General features: G+C 42.5%; 1 protein-coding gene across 6 annotated transcripts in view; it reads right to left on the reverse strand.

Annotated features, from left to right (window-relative positions):
- Positions 1-12,358, reverse strand: part of Sec24b (SEC24 homolog B, COPII coat complex component) — a 78,311-nt gene that overhangs the window by 12,879 nt on the left and 53,074 nt on the right. For all 6 annotated transcript variants that reach the window (XM_031375488.1, XM_031375492.1, XM_031375491.1 and 3 more), the window contains 7 exons: positions 10,120-10,222; positions 8,037-8,163; positions 7,482-7,591; positions 4,472-4,584; positions 1,225-1,343; positions 902-957; positions 467-673 (listed from right to left, as the gene is read on the reverse strand). In XM_031375488.1, coding sequence (XP_031231348.1) covers positions 467-673; positions 902-957; positions 1,225-1,343; positions 4,472-4,584; positions 7,482-7,591; positions 8,037-8,163; positions 10,120-10,222 — 835 coding nt within the window. The remainder of the gene's footprint in view (positions 1-466; positions 674-901; positions 958-1,224; positions 1,344-4,471; positions 4,585-7,481; positions 7,592-8,036; positions 8,164-10,119; positions 10,223-12,358) is intronic.

Here is a 12,358-nt window from a genome sequence, read left to right on the forward strand (position 1 = left end):
AGAAAGAAGAAGAAGAAATGGTACTGGGGACAGAAAAATCAAGCCACAGCTTGATCTTTAAATAGCTATCCAACCTTTGACAAGACACTACTTTTTCATCTGTAAATAAAAGGATTGGGGTAGGTTTCTAAACATTAAAACAGTAATGGATCTTGTTAGTGTGTGGTGTGAGCGCACACAGGGCAAGAGGAGCTGCAGTTTGCTGGACTCCAGATGGGTACCACCACACCCAACGCTCATCACGTGCACACAGTCAGCCTCTTACCAGAGTCATCTCCTCAGACCTGATTCATGGCCTGCTAACTGAATAATAAGAATACACTTAACCCCCAATAAGGAAGTGTGGCTTCAACTCTTACTGCTTACTTATCACTGCTGCTGAAGCAACAAAGAGGAAATGGATGACTTTAGCTTGTGGGGAAAGAAAAGACCTCTGGTTACGATTCAAACACTCAACATACAATACCTTGGTACTGGATCTCTGATTCGGATCTTCTCTGGACTGCAGGAGTCCTGCCCCCAAGGAAGGTAACTGGGTCTGAAACACAGACACCCGGCCGCCCGTGGGGGACATCAGCTTGAAGGCGGCCTGCAGCGCCGGTCCAAGGGCACTGTGCGTCTCTCTGGTGTTGATGAACATACTTGGTAATGCATTCAGTAAGTCTTTTATAAGCTGAGGAAAGAGTGAAGGGGGAATTACTGAGAAGGCAAGACAGTTTTCTTCTCTAACACATTCCAGGATCAAGCACGGCAGCTGCATCTCTGGATGTGAAGGAGACTCACTAGGTGTCTTCCTGCCGTTAGTGTCTAACGGTACTGCATGCACCAGGAAACAAAGGCTACTGGGAAACTGTTGGTGTAATAAGTGTCTTGATACCTTGAGAAAACAAATTCATCTCACCTCTTTACTTTCATATAGATTCACAAGCAGGCTATCCGGTGTGGGCAGAAAAACATCTATAGAGATAAAAGCACTCCATCAGCGCATAGTCAGGAGAACATCAGAAAGTAGCCAGTTTGGGTTCTACAAAGACACTTGCCATGCATATTGGAATTCTGCCTTAGTTAAAATACATATACTCCATATATACACATCCAACTCACGCACGTAAAACATTAGAACCAAGCATTTCCAAGGCATACGAAATCATGCTCACAGCACATGACATAAAGTAGACCCGCTCTGAAGTCCACAGCCACACAGACTACCCTGCTGACACTTACCATCTATATCAGAGACAATCAACATCTGAGGCTGGGATAACCCTTCTTGTAGATTGTAGAAATGAATGGTGCTGTCAAAAGTCATGAATCCTATTCTTGTTCGTGAATCTCCAGGAAGCCTTGTGACAAAAATGGCAACTTGAAATTCAAAGTGATCAGTCCCATTGTTTACGATACAATGAAATAGCACACTAAGCCAAAGGATAGCTACACATGACTTGGTACAGGAGACAGTCTGAACCATCTACAAGGAAAGTGACGAGTTCAGCGCCTTGTTTTCAGGCAGGAGCACTCAATTAACTTGGGCTCAGAAGGCGAAACCGCCTTCAGGGAAGAACAAACTAGAAGGCAGGTGGTCTCTAGAAGCTCAACACTTCCTGCTGGCTTTCTCCTATGGCAGTACTCTCAGAGCTTCCTGCTGGCTTTCTCCTATGGCAGTGTCCTCAACCTTCCTGCTGGCTTTCTCCTATGGCAGTGTCCTCAGAGCTTCCTGCTGGCTTTCTCCTATGGCAGTGCTTCTCAACCTTCCTAAGGCTACAGCCCCTTAACACAGTTCCTCATGCTATGGCAACCCCCCCGTAAAATTATTTTTGTTTGTGCTTTATAACTGTAACTTTGCTGCTGTTATGAATTGTAATGTAAATATCTGATATGCAGGACATCTGATATGTAACCCCTATGGAAGGGCTGTTTGACGCCAAAAAGGGGTTCTAACCCTCAGGCTGAGAACCGCTTGCCTAAAGCACTGGTTGTTTTATTTGTTTTGAGACCTGGACTTTTGTCACTCAAGCTGGCCTTGAACTTGTGGCTATTCTGACTCAGGTAGTGGACTGAGATTACAGGGGTGAGACACCATATTTTATTCTCCTACTCTTAAATAAAGATGTGCTCTTATTTTTTGTCTTAGTATCACACAGTAGTATAACACATTTGAAGCGTTGTGTCAAAGCACAACACTTTACTCCTAAAATGGATGACTAACTCTGCATATTCAGACACAGTTTCATGGGCAGTCAACACAGGAGTGGATGCACTCTATGGAAAATACTTTCCAGGAAAAGGTTTTTCAGTAAGAACACTAACAATGTGGTTAGACTTTAATGTGTGAATTTTAAACATGAAATAGTTATGAACATCAAAATTACTATTATCAATCACCAGGAAGTTTTCTGTGAGAACTCAAGTTTTCAAAACAATGCCATGGCTCCGAGAATGAAGCCTGCCAAGTGCTGCCCGGCAAGCTTCCTCAGCAACACTTCCTTACAGGAGCACATCTCCACGTGCACCCAGCTGTGCTGACTTGCTTATGTAGGTTACCTTTCAGAATGCCTTAGATTTTTTTTTTTTTTTTAATACAAATGATTCCAGGGGTAGAGATGGCTCAGTGGTTAAGAGCACCTGCTGTTCCTGGGGAGAACCCAAGTTTGGTTCCCCAAAACCTGACAGTGGCTTATAACATCATAACTCTAGTTCCAGGTATCTAATGCCCTCTTCCATCTCCTGGATCCCAGGCATGCATGCGTACACATCACAGAAGTAAGCAAATCTTCAAAAGCAGAGTGTGTGTCAGAGCAGAACGCTTTAGACTGTTCTGGGTGACTGCTCTGCTTACTCAGTCTCAGGGCCGGTCAAAACGGGAAGAAAAATACAGTACTCAGTGCCGAGATTGCTTAAGACTTGCATTTCTACAGATTAATACGCATCCTTTGAGAAGTTCAGAAAGCCTGATGGCATTAGTCAGCAACCAGAGTGGAGACCATTGACCTACCCTAATTTCTGCTAAACTGTTTCTATTGCAAATTCTTCTCTCAGGAGAGTCTCCAGAGCTTTCAGGAAATGTGCTACTACAGCACTGTATGCTGCTCCCAGGCTAGCTTTGTCTTTACTTTCCCAGTGTCTATTTTCTGTTGGAATCAAGCAAAAATAACTATTTTCCATTCTCAGTTTTATCCTTTTAACTTTTTACAGTCTCTTCTGTAAATATCACTTATCCTCACTGGAATAACCAGAGCCGTCTCCTCATACTTTCCTGAGACTAATGGAGGACAGGGATTGATGGAGCACAGATGCAATTGGAATCTGCTCCACCAGCTCAAGTCCCTCCAGGGCCCTGACCCCAAGGGAACACAGAGCTGAAAGTCAGACAGGCACAGGGTGTGGCTCAGTGTCAGAGCGCCGCTGGCCTAATGAGAGGTCCTGGGTACCAAAGTCTAAAGGCTACACAAACAACTTTTAGTTGGTAAAAATTGTGAAAGATCCTTTTCAAAGCCAATGGAAGGATTCCTTCACAACTCCTGGCAGACAAACAGGTAAGAGTTAAGAGTCTATATATACACGTCACATAATTTTCTGCTCCAATTTCCACAAGGCAGCATGTGGCTCATGCACCAGTATGCAGAGCACACTCTCTGGCTTCCTAACATTTGCAGCACAAACTTAGCACCTACCTTTCCACTCTTCAAACCACTCTCTCACTATACAATACAGCTAGCTTGTGAAAAAATGCCTTGCATAGGGATAAATTATAGCTAGAGTGTATAAATATTTATATTTTATTAGCTTTATTAAACTGACAAAACTACGTACATCATTGTAAAAATGTCTTGAAATGTATCCACACTGTTGAATAACAAAATCCAGCTAATTGATATATATATATATATATATATATATATATACTGTCAACACCTGGCAAAAATACTTAACTCAGTCTTTTCAGGAACTACTAGTCAGTCACTGACTCAACAGCAGTTCTGAAGCCTGCATCCTTCATCCCAGCCCTCACTACCCAGCCAGCCCAGCCGCTAGCACTCTCCTACGTTTAGATCAGCTGTGATCTCTAGGTACCTCGGCCCAGATGGGAGTGAAACCATTTGGCAGTGCCTGCTCTGATGTCACTCGACCTAACATCCCCCAGATCTAGCCATGCTGGTGACAGTCTCATGCCGACTCCTGACACAGTCTCTTTGGCTCAGTGCTCAGGTTAGCCAGTCAGAGGGATAGATAAGATTCAAGTACTTTCAAAATATTAAAGCATTTATTATTTTATGAATCAGATTATTAAATCATAACAACTCTAGAAACAGAATCCTTATCCTATAAAGTTAGGTAAACATAGCAGAATCTAATAAAATTTAGCAAAACAAACAAACAAACAAAAAACCCAACCCCATAAATTTAAAAGACAACTTCAAATGTGTGCCCACATTTATATACCCACATATGAATTTAAAAAAAAAAATCTTACTTGTCTAAGTTTTCTAATAAGGACTGGCATAAAACTGTCAAATACCCAGCTTCCACTGCGTTATGAGACACATCTAAAACAAACAAGTAGACCGCAGGCTGAGGAGGCCGGAGCTGTGGGGAATGAAGACAGTTAGTTAGCAGGCGCACTCCCTTTAGCTCCTGCTCACTAGCATTACTGGATGTAGTTACTGAGGATCTGCACAAAACTACACAGTAGCAAATGAGAACACCATGGCATTTTTCATTTCTCTTGTAAAGTTTATTTGAGATTAGAACTTTCGAAAGGCAGTTGTGATGGCTAAGTATGCTAAGTGGTTTTGTTTTGGTTTATTTTTCTTTGTTTTTTGTTTGTTTGTTTTGTTTTTTGGTTTTTCGAGACAGGGTTTCTCTGTGTAGCACTGGCTGTCCTGGTACTCACTCTGTAGACCAGGCTGGCCTCAAACTCAGAAATCTGCCTGCCTCTGCCTCCCAAGTGCTGGGATTAAAGGCATGTGCCACCACCGCCCGGCTTGGTTTATTTTTTTTAAGGAATATATTGACTAACCTATCTTCTAAAATAAAAACATGCTGGGTTATTGTTATGTAATGCTAACCTGTCTAAATATTTACTTATTCCTAAAAAATTTTAAAGTTTTTTTCATTTTTAAAATTTGATTTTATTTTATGTGCTTGAGTGTTTTTGCCCACATCTAAGTAGACAACTCTCATGCAATGCCCTCAGAGGCTTGAAGAAGGCATTGGATCTCCCAGAACTGGAGTTACAGACAGCCATGAGCTGCCGTATGAGTGCTGGGAACACTCTGGTCCTCTGCAAAAGCAGTAAATGCTCTTAACCATTAATCCATTTCTCCAACCCTTAGAATTTTAATTTTTAAATTAACCTTTACTTTTGCTTTGTTAGGAATTAAACCTAAGGCTTTGCACATCCTAGACAGATACTACCACTGAACTAAATCTCCAATCTCTAATTCTAATTTATTTTATTTAAAAATAAAATATTGGGGGGCTGGAGAGATGGCTCACCATCTGCTTCTCTAGAAGCCTCGAGTTCAATTCCCAGCAACCACATGGTGGCTCACAACCATTTGTAATGAGATTTAATACCCTCTTCTGATGTGTCTGAAGACAGTGACAGTGTACTCACATACATAAAATAAATACATCTTTAGAAAAATAAAATAAAATAAAATATTGTGCTGGAGAGATGGCTTAGCAGTTAAGAGCACTGACTGCTCTTCCAGAGGACCTGAGTTCAATTCCCAGCACCCACATGGTGGCTCACAACCATCTGTAATGAGATATGATGCCCTCTTCTGGTGCATCTGAAGACAGGGGCAATGTACTCACATCCATAAAATAAATAAATACTTCTTTAAAAAAGTTTATTATTACTAAGATAACAGAAGACGCTGAGCCTAAAGAAAGGCTGAGCGGCCACAAGCTCCTTCTTTTGGCCAATGCACACACACCTGCCCTACGGTACAGTCTCAGCGTGCCGTCGCTGGCGTTAGCTACTGGGTTACCCGGTGGCTGAATCCCAAAGCTTGAGGCTAAATGTAAAGAAGGTTCTATGATGGTATATAGTACAAATGTTCACATTAAGTCCTCATCTCTTAGAGAAACATGGTGACACACAGAAAAGTAAAAGGATGTGTATCTCAGATTAGAAGACTTTGTTTATAAATGAGTCCGAGGGTGGTGTATATAAATGTGTGTGTGTGTATGAATGTTTGTGTATATATGAAGGTGTGTGTGAGAGTGTAAGAGTGTATGTGAGAGTGTGTGTGTGTATGTGTGAAAGTGTATGACTGTTTGAGTGTGTGCGTCACTGATTTGTCGTACTCCATCACTCTCTGTCTGAGTGACAGAACAGTGTCTGACACTGACCCTGGAGCTAGGCTGCTAGTCAATAAGCCCCAATGATTTTCCTTTTTCCAACTCTCTCCTCATTACCAAGGATTACAAGTAGGGTTGTACCCAGCTTTTACTGAGTACTGGGATCTGAATTCAGGTCTTCAGGCTTGTGCAGTGAGCACTCTTTCCCCTGAGCTAATTCTCCAGCCTCCAGCTTAGAATATATTCTAGGACAGGAAGGGGCAAGAGGATGAGTAGTGGGTGAGTGCGATAGTATATATATGTGTGTATATATATATATATATATATATATATATACAAAAGCCCAAATTATGTGTACAGGAAGGTTTACTGAAGTAGAGCCACAGAAAGTAATAGAAGAGCAGAAAGAGCCTTTCTCTCCCTTTTCTGAGGTCCCTAGTGCTGGGGAATCGAACCTAGGACATGTGAGCTCTAAAGCTGAGGTGGCACTGAGAAAACAGTGCAGTTGAGGTAGAAACTGACATGAAAACCACAGTCTAGTTATCTTAGGCCAAGTTAACACCAAAACGACAACGATGAGCGCGTCTGTGCCGCGAATCTACCACGCCGCAGCCAGGCCTTCCTTCCTGGCTACTTTTTTTCACTTGCAGTTCCTCAAGTGGCCAGCAACCAAAGTAAAAACAACAGAGGGGGAGGTTACTAGTATTTTTAATAAAAATGAGAAAACAAAGATGAGCATTAGGTAACCTAAAAACTTATCTTTAAGTAGTTTGTAAAACCTAGTTTTCTAAGTAGAAAAGAACAGAGAATTTTATGACTGAAGCTGAGAACTGAACAAGTCAGCCATCTATCTCACTATCTGTATGTAGTGGAGGAGCTGTTAACGATGGTGATAATTTTAAGACTATTGTTTTGGGCAAAAATATACACTAGTTTTTTCTGTTTGAGGTCACTTAACCGTAAATAAAAGTATTTATATTCCAGTTCAGAAGCCATGGCTAATGTTTCTTAGCAATATAATGCATTCTTCTGGAAGAATCAGATCTGGGAAAAGTGCTGTCTGTTATGTACGCACTTCCATATTAATATCTTAAAATCTGGATGAGAACTTACTTAAAAGAACTGACTCACTGAACTGTGTCCCACAAGCAACACGGACACTGAATAGTTACCATGTAGTCTGAGGAAGCGATGAACTCCACAGTGGAATTCTGAACTTCTGGCCGCTTATGAGGCTCTCCGTAAGACCGAGTCAGGGGGTTGTACAAAAACTCTTCTGGAACTAGAAGAGAATTAAGAATCCAAGGCACATTAGCAACACACTGGAGTTGAACACCTTCATCACCAATATTATGAAGATTACTAAAAAAGAAAATCTTTAACTCACTTTAAAATGTATTTTCTAAGAGAACCAGAACAAAGGTTGCCTTTTTCCTTAGACTTGTACCTTAATAATAAGCCTCACAGGACATGGGGGTCCAGGGACCCAGGAAGCACAGCTGGAAGCAGCTGTGACAGAAGACACATGTGCCCGCATGAGAGCAGCCCAGCTCCTTCTGGATGTGCCTTTCCCACTCCATCTTTTACTTTGCTGTCACTCTCTTCGTGGTCAAACATCTCTTCAGAGATCAGACTGAAGGCTCCCTTGCCTGTGTTGTCTCCAATAAAAGTCACGAAAGCTGATTTTAGGCAATGAGAGACGTCAGAGAGGAAACTCAAAGACTCACCATCATTAACTCGGTAGCACAGGTTGCATTTCCATCTTCGCTGATCAATGAAGGAAACGAAAGGGTTGATGTACGTCCGACAGGACCGGCACCTCACGATGGTGTTTGAGGTTATCACTGGCAATTGCTGCAAGACATAGTAGAGACACTGTTGCAGCACTAAGACCCCAGGGCAATCAGGACACAAACACAAGACAACGGGTGTGCTATTCAATCTAGTGACGTGGGTGCTTAGCAGGATGAGCGGCTACCACTTCCCACAAAGGCAAGCCACACGATATAAAAACAGTCGGGAGTGGACCAAATAGTCTGATGAGCCAAGAAAACAGCATCAGGATGTCTCAGCCTGATCAAGAAACAGCAAGGGAAGGCACTCATGTTGGAAGGAAGCCTTGCCCTTTGCTGCATGCCCACCCTCTGCTGCACATCTGCCCGGGACCTGGCACAGGAGGCTGCTGCAGGGCTGACTGCTATCCCACAGCAGCTAAGAACAGAATACACACCCTCTACACTCAGTTTGGAAAGAACTTCATAGTCAATTCAGAAATATAAAACACATTAAAATGTCATATACTATTATATGTCTCGGAACCCATCCTTTATCTTATATGCTTCATTTGGGATTAAAGAGAATCAACACAAAATTTCTTTATTTAATGTTCAGCACTATTATTTTAACAGCTACATGTCACTTGTGAGGAACAAATGAAAAATATAATTAACTGAAAATGAAAAAAAAATTAAAGTACTCATAATTCTAGATCCTATAGGGTATCACTTTTAATTCTCAGTGTACATATTTGTAAAAGATATATGTGGAATCTGTACTTAGAGAAAGAGTCTAGGCAGCAGACACAGCCACATCTGCCTTCCCAGCACTCAGGAGGCAGAGATCAGGTGGGCTTATGTGAGTTTATGACCAGTCTGGTCTACATAGTAAGACCCTGACCCCAAAACACAAAAGAAAAAGAAAAACAAACAAACAAAAAAGAAAAACTCTCAGCTATCCATGGGAAGAAATGAACTGTCTTGGTTTAATGATGAAGGTTATAATAGTGTTTAAATTACACAGTATTTATGGAATGATTAAATTCCCGGGAATGGCTATGCGTTATAATTATTTTCTATTCACTGATACTTCCCACCCAGCTGAACAGGCAAGTGTCCCATAGAAAAAGAATGTGACAGAAAAATGCAGCTTAAGTACAAATGCCTCTAGCTAAATTTTTCTGAATTTTAAATTTAAAATTTTCATTTTCTTGGCCAAATAGACTATTTTGTCAGCTACTGCTAACATTATCTACATGAAATGCCAAAAAGATGTGTAAGATTCTAGCAAAGTGGCTATTAACTCAAACTGGAGACTTAAGCAACTGCTTCCGTTCAGCAGACTTGACATTGGTAGACTTCCCCCTCTGTCACAAGGTTATTTAATTTCAATATTTTAATTTTCAGGTAACTTCCCACTCTACCTGGACATAGCAGTTCAATAAAAAAGATTCTTGAACAAGTTTAAGCATCATCCGTGGTGGTTGCAACTTCCAAACTACTGAGTAGTTCAAAGTGAGGCCCAGACTTTCCTACAGCATGCCTCTACTGACCACCACAGAGAGGGAACTGCTTTTCACGCTGTGCTTAGTGCCTCACAGAACCACACTGACTCCATGTCAGTTAGGCAGCACACAGCTGTGGTTCACATCTGTTCCACCCGGGAGGAGACCCAGGCTGCGGCCACTACACACCGGCACCCAGCACAACACAGCTACTTGCTCAGAAGACAAGTGCTGACTGGGATCTTACAGAAACAGTAACTGTTAAGGTATCACACTTATTTGTATTTATTCTGCATGTTCCACGGTATGTGGGAATGTGTGGAGGTGTGCTTGCCAAAGCCTGAATGTGGAGGTCAGAGGACAACTTGTGAGAATCAGCTTTTTCCTTCTACCACATGGGTCCTGGGGATCAATCGCCAACCCAGAAATGATCATCCCAACTCTAATAAAAGACAAACATTCTTAGGAAACAAAATAATCTGGATACCTTACACACGTATCAGAACTTAAATATGTAAAATGCACTTTACCGTCAGGTCTCTGAAGGGATGCAACAGCAATCCTAAAGGAAGCTTAGCTTTATTCAGTAAAGCCTGTGTCTGCGGGATATTGGTCAAGGTACATCGAAACGAACTGAAAAGACACAAACATGCAGTGTGTTAGCTCCTGTGATAACCGCCCCCTCGGAGAGCTGAGTGACAACTACTGAGGTAGGTGACTACAGCTATTAGCAAGAAGGAAATGACTCAACCAGGCATGTACAGGACAGCTATCAAAAGACCAAGGAGCCCACATTTCACTGTTGAAAAGTGCAATGTATTCTAACTATAACTAAGTTCACTGCATGGCATAAGCAGGGGCTACAGAAAACAACACTAAAGGCACCCAGCTCCACAGGCCCTCTCCAGCTCACCTCATCTTCCCCTGACCTCGCCCTCAGGCGTGTGATTCCCTGAACACACTTGCTGCCTCACTAGGCTTTGCAGGGGCGCTGAACAGTGGTCTCTCACCAGTCTCCTTATGCCCTTACATCCTTCTTAACAGCAGGTAATAAGTTCTAGGATTCCACAGTGCTCTGCTGAGTTGTTCTGGGGACTGCCTTACTCCCAACTTGCATCCAGGATGGCTTACTGACTCGAGGATGGACCTATGTGTATGTGCTATCTATATACTGCAGGCTCCAGTGTCTCTTCTCCGAAAATAGGAAACCAAGAAGGCTCCACCCACAACATTTTGAGCAGACAGGATACGCTCAGGTTTCAGATGATGGAGTAATTCAGGCTTCCCAAATAATACCAACCAAAGAAGTCCACGAAAATAACCCAAAAGCTGGAAGCTCTTGCTGGGCGGTCGGCTTGAAGCATTTTAGAGAAAGAATACTCAGTGTGAATCCTTTACCCGACGACATCACTGACCCTTGAAGAGCTGTAAGTCACATGCACCCAGAACCATGGGAGAATATCTGCGTCTACTTAAAGCCAGTACTAATTACTTGTTTTAATTTTAAAGAGAGCTCCTTTTAAAAAAGTAAATTAACAAAAATATATATCATTCCATACTTAAAAATTTATGTATTCAGATGCTAGGTAGCCCAGAAAGACTTCTAACTGGAAATCATCCTGACTCAGCATTCCAAGAGCACACTATGACAGCTCATACATATGCACACGATCTCATACATATGCACTACATTCACCTCCTAGAAAATGTGTAACCATTCATTAATGCAAGGCCATAATCAACCCAACAGCTTAGAACTGGGACAGGCAGCTGCTGCCAGCCTGCAATCCTTGGTGTGCTATGCTTATATGAAAGTCACTGTAGCATAGCCTTCAGAAGGCATGGATCAGTGTGGTAGCAGTAGGTGGAAAGCCATGTCCTTAGGAAAAGAACACTGGCTCTAAGGATGTCGGATTCTCGTGTGAGGAAGATGATCTCTCCTGACATTGCAGGTCTACGCTGTGCAGAGGAAAGCGAAGGAGCGGGAGTGTGCCCTATAAAGCATGGGTGGAGGGGAGGTGCCGAGAGCAGGTAAAACAGCAGTGAACAGTGTGCCAGGCCCTGGGCCGTAAGTACAGAGCCCACCAACCAACTCAGAAGGCACACCAAGGCATGAGACACCAGCCACGCCTTTCCAGGAGGTGAGGACGTTCTCAGTGAAGGAAGACCCTATGTGAATTCATCATGCTCCAATAAACTGGGGCTTCTATATGGATTGAGAAAAAAAAAATTCAGAGAAAAACTATCTAAACCTATTCTTGGGATTACATTCATGAGATTGATGTCATTTTCAAGAAAGGCCGAAGAAAGTATTTTCCAAGACTACGTTACTTAAAGAATGTCAGGGGTTCTGGGGAGATGGCTTAGCAATAAGACAGCTTGCTATGCAAGTATGAGGAGCTGAGTTCAAATCCTCAGTAGCCATGTACAAGAGCACAAGTGGTCATGTGTGCCTGCTGTGGGAAGTAGAGGCAGGGTATTGCTGAGGTGTGCTGACAGCCAGCTCGGCTCTAGGTGCAGTGAATGGGTGTCTCCAAGGAATATAGCAGTGTGATAGAGCAGGATGTGTGTCTACACCACCACTCTAACATATACAGTGTACCATACACGCACCCACACCACCACCACTCCAACATATACAGTGTACCATACACACACACACACCACCACCATCACTCCAACACACATACAGTGCACCATACACACACACACACCACCACCACTCCAACACATATACAGTGTACCATACACACACACACACCACCACCA

This window comes from Mastomys coucha, unplaced genomic scaffold, assembly GCF_008632895.1.
Source record: "Mastomys coucha isolate ucsf_1 unplaced genomic scaffold, UCSF_Mcou_1 pScaffold16, whole genome shotgun sequence".
NCBI classification, from domain to species: Eukaryota; Metazoa; Chordata; class Mammalia; order Rodentia; family Muridae; genus Mastomys; species Mastomys coucha.